The 19,399-nt window shown below is 36.1% G+C and overlaps 1 protein-coding gene across 1 annotated transcript; it reads right to left on the reverse strand.

The window, feature by feature from the left end:
* Positions 1-8,923: 8,923 nt before the first annotated feature.
* Positions 8,924-13,434, reverse strand: LOC133678561 (probable serine/threonine-protein kinase At1g54610). The gene is made up of 7 exons (XM_062100913.1): positions 12,799-13,434; positions 12,423-12,707; positions 11,420-11,737; positions 10,543-10,770; positions 10,216-10,316; positions 9,991-10,114; positions 8,924-9,516 (listed from the first exon to the last, which is right to left on the reverse strand). Exons 1-7 carry the CDS (start codon positions 13,168-13,170, stop codon positions 9,166-9,168), a joined length of 1,779 nt encoding a protein of 592 aa, XP_061956897.1. The 5' UTR covers positions 13,171-13,434; the 3' UTR covers positions 8,924-9,165.
* Between the last annotated feature and the right edge of the window lie 5,965 nt (positions 13,435-19,399).

Here is a 19,399-nt window from a genome sequence, read left to right on the forward strand (position 1 = left end):
TGACCACTCTCATCAAGTTGTCCGACTGAGATCAACTTCTTCTTTAGTCCAGGAACGTGCCTTACATTTTGCAAGTTCCATGTAGATCCATTCATTGTCTTGATCTGCACTTCTCCTATACCCACAATCTTCATTGGTTGTCCATCGGCCAGATAGACTACACCGTGATCTCCAGCAACATAGTTTTGCATCATCTCATGGTGTGGTGTACAATGGAATGAAGCACCAGAATCAAGAATCCAATCATCAATTGGACTTTGTACAGCAAGAATCAAAGCGTCTTGCACCTCATCTGTGGTAGCGTTTGCAGAGTCAGCTTCAGGTTTTTTCGGTTTTGTGCAATTCCTCATGAAATGACCAGGTTTGCCACAATTCCAACATTCAACCTGCTTTCTGGGTCCGAACTTGCTTTTACTTCTGTATCTTGATTTGGATCTGCCTCTGGATAAACCTCTATCCTGTCTCCTCCCTCGAGTGTTAATGTTGAGAGCTGATCCTGAACTTGAACTTTCACCTGAGTCTTTCCTTCGCACTTCTTCAGCTAAAATCAAGTCTCGGATATCATCATATTTCAGTTTGGATTTTCCAGCTGAGTTGCTCACGGCTGTCCTCATACCTTCCCAACTGCTTGGAAGTGAAGCTAGTAAAATGAGTGCACGGATCTCATCATCAAACTCAATCTCTACAGATGACAATTGATTTGTGATAGTATTGAAGTTGTTGAGATGTTGCGTGACGGAGGTGCCTTCTGTCATTTTCAGGTTGAACAACTTCTTCATCAAGTGCACTTTATTGTTTGCCGAGGGCTTCTCATACATCCCAGACAAAGCTTCCATTAGTCTTGCAGTGGATCTTTCTTTTGTAACATTGTGCGCAACTCTTCTTGATAAGGATAGCCGGATAATACCCAAAACTTGTCTATCAAGAAGCAACCAATCTTCTTCTGGCATATTTTCTGGTTTGCTCCCCAACAGAGGAAGATGAAGTTTCTTCCCATATAAATAGTCTTCAATTTGCATTTTCCAATATCCAAAATCTGATCCATCAAATTTTTCAATTCCCGCAGCCTTTATTTCATCTGCCATTTTTACTGTATCTCCGATTTGAATTTGTCAAATCTGACCTTACAGATGTGTCCGGAACGGCCAAAAATATTGGAAACGACACTGAGATCACCCCAATCGGACTTCGGATGGCTCAGATCTTAACAGTCAAAGTTTTGGATCAACGGACGGTGCAGATGAAGCCGCGTGTCAGTCCAGAATAGTGTCTGCGAAGCACTGGATCAAAACCCACGTGTGATGACGTGACAAGATGACGTGGCCTCCACGTAGACCACCCCGGGACCCACTTTGCTGACGTGGCAAATACACGCGCGATTTTTTATGACGTGGCGGTGTCTGACGTGGCTGCTGACTGGGTGGATGACGTGGCAATTGACTGCTGAGGTGTCAGGTGAGCGTGCGGCGCGTGGGCGCGCGTAGGCAGTGGCTTCGTCGGCGCGTGTGGGCGCGTGCGGGCATGCAGGACGTCGGTTCTTCGCCGGGTTTTCACTAGTGAATTCTTCTCCTCTTGCTCTACACGATGGTATGTTCAAAAACACGTTTTGAGAACTTTGATTTTTGAGTTTGGATCAAACACCCTCTTTTTCAAGAACAAGCTCTGATACCAGTTGTTGGGAAATTCCAGAACTCAAACACACATCAATTTACGTGGTTCGGCAACTTGCCTACTCCACGGAGCTACTGGTTTGTATTAATCACTTCAAAGAAACAATACAAACAAAGAAGGAGGAGAAAAAACTCTTCTTAACTCAACTCTACTCACTCAAGCTCTCTCTGCTGCTCTCACTTTTCTTCTGTTCTCTCTGTGTTTTTCACACACCAACACACCAGCTCTTCACTGAGCATACATATATATTAAGCTAGAAGAGTGAAGGGCATAAATCATGTCATGATTTATGCCCACCGCTTGTGTCCACCATGTGCCAAAGTGGGAGATTAGGTATTCCCACTTGCATATGGTGGGACATTGTTTGTCTTCCACTTGCTAACATGAGACACTGTTGAAAACCTGTAGAAGGCAGCACCATTCTGAATCAGAAAAGAAACATTCACCTGGATTTTTGTCGCCCATACCTTTCTTCAAACATTTCCTACTTTCAAGCGCTGTGGCAATTTTGTTAGGGGATTTTGAATGATACATGCAATCTAATATAAAAAGAAGAACCTCCGCTGTCAGAGAAGAGAGAAATGAAGACAAAATGTTGTCAACAACCATCTGGTAATTTCCACCGAAGTCAATTATGACACCAAGCAACTGAAGTTTTGGTTTGAAAGAATGAATTTCTTTACCATATTCATCTTCATCAATGAATGGTATTTTACTGATTTGCCTTGCAATTTTCCACTCCTCATTGGACAGCACACATCCAACTGGAGACCTTCTCCCGTTGGAAGTTTTTAGCCATCTTCCTTCTCTAATTCTACTAACAAAGTGATTCAGAGACCGAGAATTTTGTTTCAAAAATTTGATGAACTGAGCATTGATATCACATTGGTTCTAGACAAAGTGGATGAAGCTCCAAGAGACATCAGATAATTTCCAATAAATGCGCACGCTTCCCTATATTCGCACATGACTCCAATTGTCTTTAGCTCCTCTTTGTACTCCTTGATTTTATCACCATAAAAACTCTGGTCAATTAACGGGATATCAACAAACACAGTTCCAGTCTGCAAAATGGCTCCCCAGTTTGAATTCCCACCATCTGAAGCAAGTAGGAATGACTCTGATGGTGGCCTGTAACCTGGAGAATCATTAATCGTAATTTTCAGCCAGCTACCTTCCTTCATGCAAGTTAAGAACTTTTTTGGAATGGAGATTCCTTTGCGTTGTAGCTCCCGAATCCATTCCAACAGCAGAAATGCATTCTGTTTTGTAAGTGGTCCTGATGTTGTTGGAATTCCAGCTTTGGGAGGAGATATGTGTGGAATATCAGCAGCTTTGACATGAGTTGAAAGGAACTCCATAAATTGTTTTCCTGATTTGCCGGCAAAACATGCAGGATGCAAGTAGTCTTCCCCGAGCTCAATGTAGTTTTTTTTATTCCAAGTATTGTAACCAATCAACTCCACCCATTTGCTTCCATTAGCACGGACAAGAACTCCACTCCTCACTGTGGTGACATGACCATAGCTATCTACTAGTGGCATTGTACCACACAAAGAATCAACCTGATTTTTTGGCAGATAACCCTGCAAAAATGACTGGTACAAGAAGCAAGCATAGGCGATGGCTTTCTTCCGATTAGAATTGAAGTGATTAGTAACAGCCACTGCATAGTCATGTACATTTACGGTAGCAACTTTCACCTCATCTGTATGCCACTGCGGGATGTCTTCATGTTTGGGAAATGAATGGATGGCTTCCTGTGTACCTTTCGGAAGAAAAAACCGATTTCCTACAAATCCAAATTCCTTGTTCCAATCAATCAACCAAGATATTTGATGCCTTTGGCGTGATCGGCACAGCAACTTCTCTCTATTCCGCTGAGCAGATTCATTGATGCTGCACTAAGACATGCTACCATCACGATCTGCATATTTTATAAGTGGAATATTCACCATGGTGGTGTTGCAAAACTTGGTGGGCCAATTATCGGCCACGAAAAGAAGCTGCAGATAAACATCTTCTGAGACTCCCATTAAGAGATTAAAACTTTTAATGCACCTTGCATACCATTCATTGTTCACAGGTCCTACACACATGAAATCAAGTACGTGACCATACTCTGATTCATCAAAGTAAGAGCTCAGAACATACCAGCAATGGGGATGAAAGATTATGTAACCTCACCCCTTCCTTCCTTGCTTTGTTCAATATACTCCGGAATGCAGGCATTATTAGACCAATTTCTGATGGTTTGTGAAAAAACTTCTGCTTTGTGCAAGACTCACTTGGAACAATTTCTTCTTCATCCAGCTTTGCCTTTATAGATTCCCTCACAGCATTAAATGTTGGATAGTGAGACGTCTTGATTGGCAAGAAATGGAACATTCGAGGTATACTAGACGCTGGTGCATCTTCTGTCATTTTGACTAGCGAGACTAAAGCATTAATAAAAGCAAGAGGCACACAATCAAGAATCCCTTGATTCCATTTGTCATCCAAAAGGATTGTTTCCCTGTATGATGCCAGAATAAAATCTGCTTGAATTATGAAGGGAAATTTGTGACCATTTCTGTAGGAAGAAATGCATAGATTCCAGGGGAGCTCATTCCTCTACGCAGACGTTCTCCATTAGGAAAAGCCAAAGTGATTACCCAATCTTCCACTTCCATTCTCTTCTCGACTTTGTTTTCTTGTTTCACAGCGAACTTCTGTATCCACACATAGTAGCTGCATTCTCTATCTAGCTCATCACTACTGTTTTCCTCCATTGACAGATGGAGTGTGTAGGACTCAGCATCCATGCTCTTCCTTGTCCTGAAATTAGTCTCTGTTGTAATAGCTATTTCACTAACTGTATTGAGTTCAGGATTCTCATTATCTTCCCTGACAGAAAGGCTTTTTATCTTTGAAAGAAATAAAAGGACTTCAGGATGAATGCTTGACAGCTGCTTCTTCACAGGATTCACCTTGTCAGGCTTCAGAGGCAAGACTGTTGCTGTTATTGGAAGCGTTGAACCAGAACCGTATATTTGTTTTATGTCAGAAAGAGATGGATTCTCCTCAACCCATTCTGGAACAATGTTTCTTCTTAACTTTTCTGTTTTCAATCAGCCAATTTGATTACACAAGTCAATTCCAACACAAACACCACTCAACTTTAAGAATTCCTATTCTTGTATTGGAATTAAACATCCAAAATGCATCAGAAATTTAACAAACAGAATGATCTTATTTTATAAACAGACAGCATAAAGATAAGTATTAAAAAAATGTGAGAGATAATAGAGAAAATTCAGCTAGAAAAAAAAGTACAGAATTTAAAGAACCAATAATATTTTGGTGATCATATCTCTAGAATCCACTATTGGATGATGCTAATTTTTGAATTCACCTACACACAATTAAATATTATTTTTTATTTGCTTGAACTTTTTTACATGTCTATTGCCTGATCAACTAAACACAAGTACTAACTTGGTATCCCTCGTTCCATTTCATATGAAACTTGTTTGTACATGAACAACTAACTAAAATGTGTAACTTGATTTTACAAGAACAACCTATACCCATAACTCAACGAAGAAAGTTCAATTTTATGTGAACTTTCTCTACAACTTTATCGGCAGAAATCGTTTTAATGGGCCAGGAGATACTAGAAAGACTTGCTGGAAAAGCATTTAACAGTTGATATTGAAGATTATCCTAAAGGAGAAAAGAGAAAGCAGACATTTCCTAGCTACACAGACACAGACACCCGAATGAGAGACTTTTTTCATTTGTGAATGCTTGCTTTAAACTCTGATTCGACCGACGTCCTGAAGTCTTCCTCAATTCATGGCAGTGCCCTTTTGCAAAGAAGAAATTGAAGAATAACACTACTGTTCAGGTAGCGAAACTAGTGTGTGAGCTTCGGGTTAGTCTAACATGGAATTCCTAAAATTCTCGTAAGCTCCTAGATCCAGTGGTGGTAATTCAGAGAAATGGATTGTCCTTGTGTACAAAAATTAACGAGAAGAAAACAAATCAATTTTTTTACCTTATGATAACTTAAATATCGTTAAAAGAAAAAATTTTAAAATTAAGATTCATTGTTTTTTAGTCTTTTAACGTTTTGGTTGCACATTGACATGTTTACATTGTCCTTAAAAGAGAAAAAAACTAATGTCTAAGAATTGTTTTATATTTTTATCATAGTTTTTTAATAATAATCGATTCAACCACGGATTTTGCACTAGCTCTTCCAAAAACTAAGTTTATTCTGTCAATTTGTATATGTATCAATATTAGTCTTTAATATTTTGATTGCTATTTTTTTTATTTTTTATTCTTCTATTGATTTATTTTATTTTTTAATTTAGTTCTTTATTATTTTTTATATCAGATTTGGTCCTTATTGTTTTAATTACTATTTATTTTATTTTTTTAATTTTGGATGATTAAGGATTTTACGTCATCATGTTTTTATGTCTATCTTCTATGAGGCAATCTTAGTCTCATGATCTAGGTCACGAGTTTCAAAAATTAGTCCGGTTTCACTTCGGTATTTTATTTTAGTTTTTTTTTTAATTTCATCATTCAACATTAGATTATTGGGTCTTGAGTTTTGTGGTTTTTTCTCTTTTCTCTATGTGGAGTTATCCTGAGTCACGGGTTAATCAAGTTAACCCGAGTTGACTCAGGGGTTTTTTTCAATGTTTTTTTAATTCATTTTTTTTTTAATTTTCCTTTTCATCATTTAGTTTGCTGAAGAGTTGATATCTATTATTTTATTTAATTTCTTATGTGTAAGTTTATCCTAATCTTTGCGAAAAAGTCATGAATTTGACACACTAACTCGAATCAAGTTTTATAAAAAAAATTGATTTTTTTCAATTAATCCTTCAGTGTTTGCTTTACTAATTAATAATTGAACTTTGAGTTGTTTTCATTTTTCTCTTTATAAAGTTATCTTATTCTCATTTAATTTTATTTTGTTATCAAATAAGATTGTTGATACATTTTAATAATATTTAGAGGATATATTTTCATAATATTAGCAAGCATTCAACTTTTATTTTATTTGTCATTGACCTTTTTTTTCGTTTGTTTTTTCATTATCATTGGGTTTTTTTAATAATATTATTACATTAACCAAGATTATTGGATCCATATGAAATTATGAATTAATGACCCGCATCCCAGATTGTTTTTCTTCTCCTCCCTCTTTTCTCTCTTGTAAAATTTCAAAGATATATTATCATATGTTTATTGTATCAAACTTGGTTCTTATTCTTTGATTTATTGGCTGATTTTTTTTTTAATTTCATCCTTCTACATTTAAATTGTTGGGAATTTGACATCTTTATTTTTTTTATTTCTTTTTTATGAGGTTAGTTCAGCCTCATGGTCCGAGTAGCGAGTTTGTCATGCTAACTCCGATTGACTTGATTTTTTTTTTCAATTACATCCTTTGATATTAAGTTATCTTCGAATTAAGTTTTGTACTTTTTTTTCTTTTTCTGCAAGCATTCTTTTTTTTTCTACAGGTTATCATTATCACCTTTTCTTTATAAATTCAGTTAATTTATTGTTGTTATTTTTTTTTCATAAAAGTAAATGAAACCATCTTATTTGATTTAGTAAGTTCTATAACTTAAGTTGTAAATTTTTATTTTTTTTAGAACATGCTAGTAGCATCTTAACAAAAACAATTATTTTGAGAAAATATCAGCTCAACACGGCCACCTATTTAATTTAACGGTGCGTTTGAGTTTCTGGTAATGATGGTGATTTAAAATATTTTTCGCTTAGAAATATATTAAAATAAAATTTTTTTATTTTTAAAAAATTATTTTTGATATCAGCATATCAAAACAATTTGAAAACATAAAAAAAATTATTTTAAGTAAAAAAAATTTAAAATTTAAAAAAACATAATTTACACCGCATTCGTAAACATACCCACACTTTATTTGACAAACCAACAAGCCTCATTATTGTCGTAACTCATTTATTTTTATATTTGTTGTTTTCTGGGACACTTTTTTTTTTCTGTGAAGTGCTGTAGTTATTTTGTTAAATTGTTATACTAATCGAAAAATTGAAATAAAAAATGACACAGAAGGATACTTATAATATTTATTACGGTGCTATAATCATACAGGAAAACATCAATGACCAAGATAATTAATCCCCAACATATCATATGATTAAAGTAACTTTAATTTAAAACTTAAAAAGCCGAAATTTTTTTTTTTTTGTTTCTATTAAAACTTGATCCTGCCAGGATAAAGCTTGCCTTCTTATAATCATAAAGAAGAGGCTTGATTATGCTAGGAAGGGTGTTAGCAAGCCCTTAGATTCATTTTCTGGATTTTTCTCTCTCAATTTTACAGTCACGACGAGTCTTCGAGTCCATTAATTTCTTTGTGATAGGAAATTTATTGCTCCATCTACTATATTTTAGACAACTTTGGAAGTTGCGTCAGATTAAACCCTAAATTCAATGTATCATTGTAGCCATGCAGACTGCAATACGCAGATTCTTTTGGGCTTCAAACAACCTGCGCTGTTCGTTCCATCGATGAGTTCCGGCAGGGGGGCCATCTTGATAAACTCGGTACTCAGTAGGGCACATTTCTGAGCCTGTTTCTAGGTACTTCAGCGAAATATCTAGACCTCAAAATTCAGCAAGAGTCGGTTATCTAGTCTCCATGCCCTATCTATTCTTGGGCACAATTGTTAATCTCAGCTTCAGTTAGACTGGGAGCTCTATTCAAAGCTTGACTCATACTGGGTTTTCGGTTAAATCAAACTACTTCGACTCAAAGCTTGACCAAGAAAATTCTCATAAAAATCCTTCTTGAATCAGTACCAAAACAATTTCTTTAATCATCTCAAATCTTCAGGTATTTCTTTCTTAGCTTTCTCCGATAAAGCAAAAATCAGGTCGCTGTGACATCAGTTTCTTGAGTTATCATGCAATAAGGAAAGAATATTCCCATGAAGTGGTCCAACGTACTTTACGCCTCATGAACAAAACACAAAATCTTATCAAGCTAGGGCCACGCGGGATGACTAGAAATTGCTGGCACCAACCTTGGACCTCACCGATTAGCACTGCTTACCCAAGCTTCCAACTCCTAGGTAGGCCCTAAAGGAAGAATAAATTCCTAGTGCAATAAGTACTTGACCAGTAACACTATCATCAAGTTCAAAGGCGCGCAGAATATCCATGAATGAATCAAGGTTTACAGTTAATAGAGATGAATGCGGAAGAACACTTCTAATCTTAACTTGGAAAACGTCCACTTCCAACAACTGTACAAGAAAAGTGGAGTGGATTATAGACTGGCTCGCCATGGCCTCTGTTGTGTAGATTATGCACTTTATATGATGAGAGGTACAATAAATGGAAGCAATAATTGTAAAACAAAAACAAGAGGCATTTAAGAACCAAAATGAAAACTAAACACCTAACCCAAAAGGAAAAGTTTCACGCCATGATTGTTGCTACCTCCGATTGCCAAAAACCTCCGATTTACCCTTGAATAACTGATTCATTGACAGCCCGACTGATGATGGATTAAACGGACGGATAAATTTTCGAGATGGAGCCATCTGGAGGTCTTCTTTATTGGTTTTTGTTCTACTGGAAGGACCTCCAATGGCTCCAGCACTTTTAATAGATGATGATTTTGAATCGAATATGGATGAACTAAAGGAAGAATCTGATGGACCAAATGAAACAGGGCCACCTTTATGTGATGCGTCCATGGGATGTCCAACTGCTGCATCCTGATGAGGAGGTGGGAATTTCTCACTCTTGCTCTTAGCGTTTGCTTGTGTCATGGCTCTCCATCTCTGGATAGAATCAAGCAGATGAGAGTTTCAAGTCAAACTTTACTTTGAAAAACCAAGAAGGGTAAAGAACGAATGACATCTGCAGATCATGAAGTACAGGACCTAACCATTTGACAATTCTGACCACTTGATTTGACAACTGACCTAAGATGCCTAGGACAAAGTGGATGTCTTCATATAACAAGGACCTGTGACTAACCATGTTTTTTTAACGATAGGAAAAGTGTGGTAACTAAAAGAGATCAAGAAGAGATATCACAAAAGCAACCTCAAAATTAGACTTGCGCAAAAAGTCTACAAGACACAGCCAAGTAAATATATACCTAGGAAATCATCAAGAATGAAATGACAGAATGAACAAGTAGTATAAAGATGATGGATTCCGGGGTGGCTATGTTTCTGCATCTTGCAGCAAAAGGAGCTAAATAAAGAAACAGGTACTATAAAGGTAACATGAGAAAGTCTTTTACATACATCTAAGCTTGCTGGATTCTCTGCATTGGCCTCAGGAGCTGGGATTGCCCGACCAGGCCGATCACGTATTCTTACTTTTCTGGCACCATCAACAGCATTAGCTTTTCCACTAAGGCCCCTTTGCCTGAGAAGGAAAATAGATAATTAAAGATCATCTTTCAGCATATAGCCAGGAATACTGGTCCAAAACCAAATATGGTAGGCGATAAAGACAAATAAACTAACCTTCTTGCTTCTTCATCTCTCAACTTCACATCCAATTCTTTACTGGGCGGATACTTAGGCAAACTCGACGGCTCACACGCATAAGGTTCGGTGGTGAAGAACTATAGTAAGAAAACAAACGACAAGATTACACTCTATATTGCATAATATCAATCCAGAAATAAGCTCTGGGAAACTAAAATTTATGGAGAAGTAAAAGTACTAAAAATATATCACCTAAGTCCTTGTGTTAAACAATAAATATTAATTTGAAAGTTTTCAAAATATAAAGCCATCTTCAAACAGATATATACTAGCTTGGCAAATAATTATGTTAAAATCACTCACTTCACTATTTAGAGCTGCAGTGGCAGTGACTCGATCCTCAGGATCTATCGAAAGAAGAGTTTCAATTAAAGGCAGAGAAGAAGCGGGGAAGTCCTTGAAGGTTTCTGCTATACATCGTTTGTATGGTTGCTGTGGTTTAAAAAGTGTAGCGTTTGGCAATTTGGATTTCTTCCAATATTCCTCGGATGGAGAGCCACATAGCTTAAATATCTTATGTAGTTGTTCGACCTAAGCAGGGAAAGAAGTGAAAAGTAAATCTCAACTGTGAACACTGAACCTGCCAGCTGAAAGAGAAAATAACAAACGCAACAATATCATCTATAGAAACAATGAGGAATGGTTGCGATGATACTGCCAAACTACTAAAAGCAATACAAACTCCAAAACCAAAATAATGCAAGATATAATCATTGAAGGTGTACTGATTTAACCTACTATGCCTGACGTTTCTTGATAACAGAACATTTCCATGGTTGAGAGCTCAGACGACTGAAGATTTATCTGGGCATCAGATTACTTGGTTTGATGCTATCAATTTCCCTGACAATGTTCAAAATCTACATAACATAATCCAGTAGACCATAGTATTCTGTAATACTATACAGCCCAAGATGATTAATAAAGGTAGGGGCTATTCCTCCTGTCTTGCTATTCCTATATCTCAAACCTGGCTCCCATGTCTGAGCATATGACTTGACATCACAACCTCATACTAATTAGGGAATAGACGCACATGTACACTAATCATTAGCAGAAACCTAAAATATTGTGTGAAGATTCCAGCTGTGACAACTTAATCATTCAAGCAAAACAAATGAATTTGCATTCAAATCTTTAAACCTAGTATGCTAGAAAAAAAAAAAAAAAAAAACAATACCTCTGTCCGTCCAGGCATTATTGGCTTTCCAGCAAGTAGCTCAGCCAAAATGCATCCAGCACTCCAGAGGTCAACACTAACACCATAACTAGTGGCCCCAAGAAGAAGTTCAGGGGGGCGGTACCAGAGGGTGACAACTCGACTGGTCATTGGAACCTTGCGATCTGGATCATAGAAAGTAGCCAGTCCAAAATCAGCAATTTTTAGAACTCCATCATTGTCAATAAGCAGATTGGAACCCTTGATATCCCGGTGCAAAACACGATGGTTGTGGCAATGCTCAAGCCCAGATAACAACTGCGTCATGTAGCACTTGACCTGCACAGGGAATAAATCAAGAAATGTACAAGTCAGCTAAAAGCATCTCAATTGGGCTGGCATTTCGATGTTAGCAGAGTGGCTAAACGATCAAATTAACCAATGCCACAAAAAGTAGCAAATCTTGGAGTTATTTTCTTTTTGCATTTGTTCACTTTTAAAGATGAAAAGTTGATCGGTCCTCTCAAAAAATGAAAAGCCAATTGAGAAGGGGGATTTCTGTATTCATTCATGCGGCGATGTAAAGTTTTCACTTTCCAGGAAACTTCAAGCCCCAAAATAATACAAAACATCATGTTGATCGTATGAAAGCTATATGCACCATAACATCACAAATAAACAAAGTTAGACATGCAAATAGGTAATGGGACCCCATAGCCTTGGAGATGGCTTGAAGTAACATCAAAGCTCACAAGCAGATTAAAAGGAAAAAAAAAAAAAAGGACAAGCATATCCACAGCCTCAAAAGCAACTAGTTAAGCATACAAGATCAAAAATGTACAACACACCAGAAAGCTAAAAAAACATCCCAAAACATTCCAATAGCCTCAAAAGCCAAATCCATCAGCACCAAACCACCCAAAATTACACCCATAAACCCCTTTAATTCTCACATTACACAACAAACTGCAACAAAATCGAAAAAAAACACACAAACCATCACAATCTTAAATTAACAATGTACCTGAGGCTCAGTGAACTTGACCCCTTGGCGTGCCACCAGCCCGGCAAGATCATGTTCCATGTACTCAAAAACCAAGTACAGACTACATGACATTCTTGACGTAACCAAACCTTCAAGCTTAAGCACGTTTGGATGATCTAATCTTCTTAAAACAAGAATCTCTCTTGCCATAAATTTAACACTCTCTGGCTCTAAATTATCAAACCTCACTTTCTTTAAAGCCACTATCTTTCCTGTTATTAAATCCCTTGCTTTATACACATTGCTATACGTCCCTTGCCCAATCTAAAATTTTCAAAAAAGATTAAAAAAATTGTTAACCATTCAATAAATGCAATTAAAATAATTAAACATGGGTTTTGGTTTCTTCAATTACCTTATCAAGTTTCTCAAACGTGTTAGCTCGGCGAGGTGTCCAATCGCCGATGGCATCACCGGCGACCGCCATTAACCACGACGGCCACCCTTGCTGGCACTTCAGACTAGCTTCGGGGCGTGGCCTCCGGCGTTCCGTCCCCCCCTGACCATCCTCCACCTGGAAGTCGCCGGTGTGCCTTGTTGCCTTCTGCCTCTGCGTTGTTGTTGATGTTGTAGTTATCGTTGCTGTTTCCTCCCTCTTAACCCTCACTGCGGCGTTAACGGCTTCGGTGGCGGTGACGGTTTGTTCATCGGAGCTCTGGCCACGGTCGGAGGATCCTCCACGACTCTGGCGACGGCTGGCGGTGTACTTTCCGAGAACACAGCCCATTGGTTTAGGTTATGTACATCAGGAATTGGAACAGAGTGGTTTTCCGGTGACGGCAGACCGCTAGTGGTGAGATTCTGTTAAAATTCCAGCATTCGAAACGACAGCGTAGTGAAAATTACTAAATGAGAAGCAAACAAAACACCATTTGGATTACTTAACGGAGAAAGAACGGAACGTGAACGGAGAAAACTTTTAGAGAGAGAGAGAGAGGCGGAGAAATTTTAAGCTCGCGAAGAAGTTAAGGTAAGCTTATGTTTTTTTGGAGAGACAGTGAAGATACTGAGAAATAGATTTAAAAATTAAGACATGGAGTCTTAAATATTTACAGGAAGGCCACTGAGAAGCGAGTGAGTTGCCAATTGTCAGTGTTAAGGTGGACAGGATTTTTGTTTTCTTTTAGTAATTTTAGTTATTTAATTAAATTCTATAATTAGTTCTATTTATTTATTTTTCAGAAATTAGTTGTTTTTCGAAATAATTTTTATTTGTAAATATATTAAAATAATAATTTTTATTTTTTAAAATGATACTTTAAAAAAAAAGGGAAAAAAACATGCAAAATGATACTTTTTAACCTGTTTTTCAAACAAAAAATAAAAGTAGTGACGTCGGGATATATAATAGAAAGTGGCTTTCGGGGGCCTGAAGCCAGGAGGGTGGCGTTTTGTTCATGGGCTCTACGTCACAGGATTTGAAAAGGTAGGGACATGAATGAGTGAAAAATTAAGATTGAAGGGCATAAAAGTATGGGACCTTTCTGCCTTCCGGCACCAGTTGGTCTCCCCGAAAAGTGAATAAATGATGTTCCATTTTATTGGATTCATGTGGGTTTCTCTTGGTGGGAAAATAATGTTCGTGTCCATTAAAAAAGATGAACACAGCAGAAGAAAAGGAGAATCTAGACATGCATGCATTTCCTCTCTAATAAAGTGAAATTAAATTCGATAATAACTCTTGAAATCAAGAGATAAGGCACTAATCTTTAAGAATAAAATTTAACTTGTCAGGTTTTAAATTTATTTTTTATAAATCAATAGTTTAAGTTCTAGAAATCTAAAAACTATTAAAAACTTATGTGGTTATTAATTTTAAAATTTATAAAATTAATTAAAATACATGTAAGTTAAACGTGGCGGGGATTGGTGCTAAATCCTGCTGCGTTGATGTTGAATTGAGCTGGCAGCTGGGACATTTAAGCTCATGAAGTGAATTTTATTGCACATAACTAGATTTTACTGGGTTCGAAGCTTTCACACTAATTTCTTTTTTGTGTTGATGTCATAAGGAGCTCGAAGTTCTTCATTCGAGCTAGTAGAAGGGAGGAATCACCTCTACCTACCGTACTGTGCTCTATTTATATGGTCTTGCTAGCATTTATTGAGGAAATATACAGAGGGAGCAGATTTTTTGTTCCTTTGTTTTTTCAATAAAAAATGATAGAATAATAGGTACTAGTATAGTAACAAAAACCGACCCAACTACTGGGTAATGGACTAACTCATAGAGCTTACAATTACTTTTAAAATTTTATTTTTTTAAAATTGCATTGAATAATTTTTTTATTTTTTTAAATATAAAAACAAACGAGCTACGGATCCCATTGCAATTATTTTTTTAAAATTGCAAGATTAGACTTCTGCAAGGATGACAGAAACAGGTTGAGAAATGATCCGCCTCCTTGCAAGCTAGTTGTTGATGAGATTTCGAATTTCATGAAAATAAAAAATGAAAGGTGTAAAATGTGAAAAACCAGGCCAACAATTGTTCTGCTAGATCTTCGATGAACCTTGGTGATGTAATAATGAGGGTTTTGCCAAGTTTCTAAAACACCTACTGAACTATATTTATTGCAGCAGCTAGCATTTAATATACTGTTGACTTTTCAATATCAACAATTACTTGCTAGTGTTTGTAATTTAAATCTCAAAAATAGAATCCATGAGTCTTCCCTAACTTTAAAGCTATGTTATCCTAAAGTATTAAATGGAAGGATCTTGTCAACATTCATGAATAATAAAAATCTTAGATCAAACTTAAGAATCAGAAAAATTAGATGTTATTGGATAGCATTGTTAATGCTAATAACTAAATTCAAAAATTATTTTCTTAAGAAAAAACTAAATTTAATAAAGCATGACAAATAAAAAGACTCATGATAGCTTGGGTTATTTTTTAAAATAGTAAAAATCATATAAAAAACAAATAAAAAAGTAATGGATCCCAATATCCAATTAAATTAAATATCCGATGATGAAACTAAAAAAAAACATAATCTTGAAAAGAAGGCAAAAAAAACCAAGTAAACCCGGATAAATCTTCTAAACCTGGGTTAATCTTTTAAATTTGCAACCTGTGAAATTTTGGACTTGAGCTCAACCAAGAAGCTCAACTCCCAGCCAATTTAGTGTTAAATGATGAAATTAAAAAAAATATCAAATTAATTAAAAATTTTGACCAAGTAAAAAAAATAGCACTCAAAAGAATGAGGATAAAAATATAATAAAAAATTAAGGAGAATGAAATCGTAAAAAAAACGATTTTAAAAGTCATCTCGAATAAAATAAATAGCAATTAAAAGAAATATAATCAAATTTGATAGATAAAAAAAAATTGAAGGATGATGTAATTGAAAATAAAAATTAATTCTATAAATTAATTAAAACAAAAAAAATAGCATTTAGAAGAACATAAATCAAATCTGAACAAAAAAAAAAGCAAATTGAAGAGCAGCTACAAAAATCTTGAAAGTCAAATACGAAATTCAAGGAAGAGGGAGGGAAAATAAAACTAACGTCAAACCAGAGGTAATTCAGCAACACGTGCCACCGAGTAAAGGAGTTTCCCATCCTGATAAATAAAAAAACATAACGATGGTTGTTTTATTTCAATGTAAGTTGTTACACACATCACCTCAATATGACGGGGCAATTTTCTTGATGATGCGTGCAATACACGTGTCATTTATTTTACAGTAAAAGTTTTTTAATTGGAAATGGGAGTTTTTTATACTAGTTCATTGAGTTTTTTTTTTTAAAAAAGGTAATAATGTTTTTTCATAAAAAAAGAAGTGAAAAAATAAGTTGTCAACAATTATTTTTACAATGATCAAGAGACCTATAAAAAGACATCTTACCCCAAACTAAAATAAATAAATTTTCTTTTTAAGAAAGGCAATTTTGTCATTATACTGTTTTAATAAATAATATTTTCTCTCTTATGCTGCGGTGCCTTTCCCACGGGACTTGGTTTATTCTAACGTGTAATCAGAGATATATTGCCTACCAGGTGAAGCACTGATTCTTCTTCTTTTGTATTTTTTTGTGTTTTTCTTTTGTTTTCCTCTTTTCCGAGATATGATGAAGTACTGATTCCTTGCTTAGATCTACTCGAGGAATGTAGCATTCTTTAATCTTACACGGGCAGTTTAATTATTCGAATGTCCTGTCCAGGTAAAGTGGTTGCGAAGCATTTAATGCTTAACGGTCTGATTAGGGCTAAAGTTGAAAGCTATAATTAAAGACTTGTCTTCGCGAGCTTAAATTAGGGCATAGTTGTATTTTATGCATTGCACGAGAGCCTAGTGATGGCTCTCTTCATAAAAGAAACATTTGTACAGTCACGAGTCCATGGGAGAATGATGAATTGACCAAGTAAAACTAGCCAAATTAGTCGGCGTGATTGCAAGGAATGAGAGTGACCTCGAAGGAAATATAAGAATGAAGAATGTCCTGAGGATTCATGGCAGCCACAACAAAGTTGACGAGGAGAGTCTGGTTTTTGGGGAGAGCAGCTACAGCACGCACAAGTCAACGTGTCGAAACTTTGAACACATGAAAACACGATGGTTTGAACGTGTTGAATCTGCAAGTCCATTGCGATTAAATTCCCCTTATTTAATGGCCTCCTTCCATGACCTGACGTCTCTCTTCTTCTACCAGTCCTTCTCCTTCAATCAAGTTTTTCAGTATTATTAATGCATGCATGTATAGTATAAGCTCCCTTCACTCTAGCTTGTATAGAAACGAAAGTAAAATGGAAAAAAGATTGGAACACTTGATCTAATAGTAATCAATTTAGGTTAAGGAACTTAATGGTTGATGGTGCATGGTTAAAAAGAAATGAAATGATCATGTGGATCATCTATTTAGATATTGAGATGTTTGTTAAATAATCAATTCAACTTGAAAGTTTAAATTTATTATTAAATGATATTTTAAAATAGAATTTATATTATTTTTTAACATATAATGAAAGTTTTTTGGACTTGAAATTTACATATGCTTATATTATCTTGTGTTTAATTTTTATCAAATAAATAAAAATAATGATATTTAAACTTGTGATCACTTAATCATTAAAATTCTAATAGTATATAAAAAAACTAATTTAACTTAAAAATGTTAAAAACTAAAATTATCAAATGAATTTATAAAATATAATTTATATTATTTTTTAATATATTTCACGCTGTTCAAGAATACATGAGATTATTTAAGGGGTTGGTGGATATATATATGGGGCTGGACATCTTCTGTCCAGTCTTTGGGATATGTGTGCCTGGGTGCGTGGCTTCATCAAGCTCGGTGAAGACCCCGAACCCATTACAAAGACCAATGACTTACTGGGCAGTTGGGTTAGCTAGGTTTCTTAGAGATTGTGGCACCCCAATTGAGGTTTTTGAAAATTGTGTCGTCCACCTGGGTCTGATGATGAGCTGGGTCATACAGTGTGACCATGTTTAAAATGAAGTTATCACGTTTGGGCTTTATGAGTTCGAGCGCACACCCTAGCCCTTGGGTTTTATGCTTGGGTCATGCTTTGTATTTTGTGTTTTAGGTCTAGGTTTTGTCTCGTATTTTAGGTCTTGGGTCTATCTCATCATCCTCATTATTCAGTATGAGAGAGCGAGCAATCATAAGAAAATTATTAGCTGAACTTATTATATTTTAGCAAGGCTTTATCTTACATTCTACAACTCTAATTACTTCCGATATATTCTTATATTCTAGGTTATTCTATAACCTAGTACGTTTTTATTTTTTTAACAAATTAGGTTGTTGTATAAGGGCGTTTTGATCAATTTCATTGAGAATATTTAACAAAATATAATGTATATCTAGGAACGAATTTGAAACAATTATTAGATAATAGCATAGTTTTGAAACCCGGCCTGACGGGTTGACCCGAGGTTGGAACTGGGCCGGATTGAAGAAAAAACAGGGGAAGGAAAAACCCGGTGTGACCCGGCAGACCCGGCAAGTTGACCCGGCAAGTTCAAGTCAAGACCGGGTTGCAAACCCGTTGACTTTTGTTTTTTTTTGTTTTTTTTACTAAAACGACGTCGTTTTGATTTAAAAAAAACTGAGTCGGCCGACCCGGTAACCCGATCAAAACCCGGAACCTGGGCTTTAGACCGGGCCGGGTCTTGAAATTATGGATAATAGACCTCAAATATAAAGATAAATTGAGCGAGTTCTAATAGCATAATAAAATAATCCATGTGTGGTAGACAATCCCAGTCGTCCTGAAAAGGTGAGGGTTAAGACAAAGACCAAAAGGGTTGATCACAAGCATCCAAAACCAAATAATTGGAAGCGAGAGAGCCAGCTATTGGAGCCAGCCAACACATGCCCTTGCTTTTGCATCGTGTGGATTGGAGTCATTGCCTCGAACCTTTGGTCTATTCTTGCACGATCACCACGCACTTGGCTAGCTCCATATCCCCTCAGAGGGTTCTTGGCATCTTGAGGAAAAAGTGATACAGAATTGGAGGTTGAAGGTGTAAAGATGGGGTACTGCTGCTCAGATTCAAATGATGATGATACGAAGCTCTTAGGGTTTGTGCTAGCTCTTGTCTTGGCAATGATGCTGTTGATTGTTTGCAATCCACCTCATGCAAGAAGAGTCATCATTTATCGCTGCACTTGAATTGTCTTCTCCACGATCTTAATTATAGGTAAATTATGCTTCTGCAGAAGCTTTGAGTGTTTATTGAATTATCTTTATCGCCATTCCAAGTGTAACTTGCAACTAAGTTCAACCATATTAACGCGCTGTCGCTGTGCATTAATTTAATAAAATGAAGGCGGCGCCACTGTAATTTTTTTTTTTGGTTAATGAATGAACGAATTCCTTGTTTAGAAATTTATCCTGCTATCACCATGCCAATGTTACATATATGGGTTTTAATTAATTGGTACAAATATTGATTAGATCGACAGTGTAGTAC

This window comes from Populus nigra, chromosome 18, assembly GCF_951802175.1.
Source record: "Populus nigra chromosome 18, ddPopNigr1.1, whole genome shotgun sequence".
NCBI classification, from domain to species: Eukaryota; Viridiplantae; Streptophyta; class Magnoliopsida; order Malpighiales; family Salicaceae; genus Populus; species Populus nigra.

What these genes read in the sequence shown, in the direction of transcription:
- LOC133678561 (XM_062100913.1), bottom strand. Translation starts at nt 13,170, where the DNA reads ATGGGCTGTGTTCTCGGAAAGTACACCGCCAGCCGTCGCCAGAGTCGT. An exon ending in TAATGCCTGGACGGACAGAG is followed by an intron (nt 10,771 to 11,419) that starts GTATTGTTTTTT and finishes TTCCCTGCTTAG; the next exon opens with GTCGAACAACTACATAAGAT. An exon ending in CTGCAGCTCTAAATAGTGAA is followed by an intron (nt 10,317 to 10,542) that starts GTGAGTGATTTT and finishes TTCTTACTATAG; the next exon opens with TTCTTCACCACCGAACCTTA.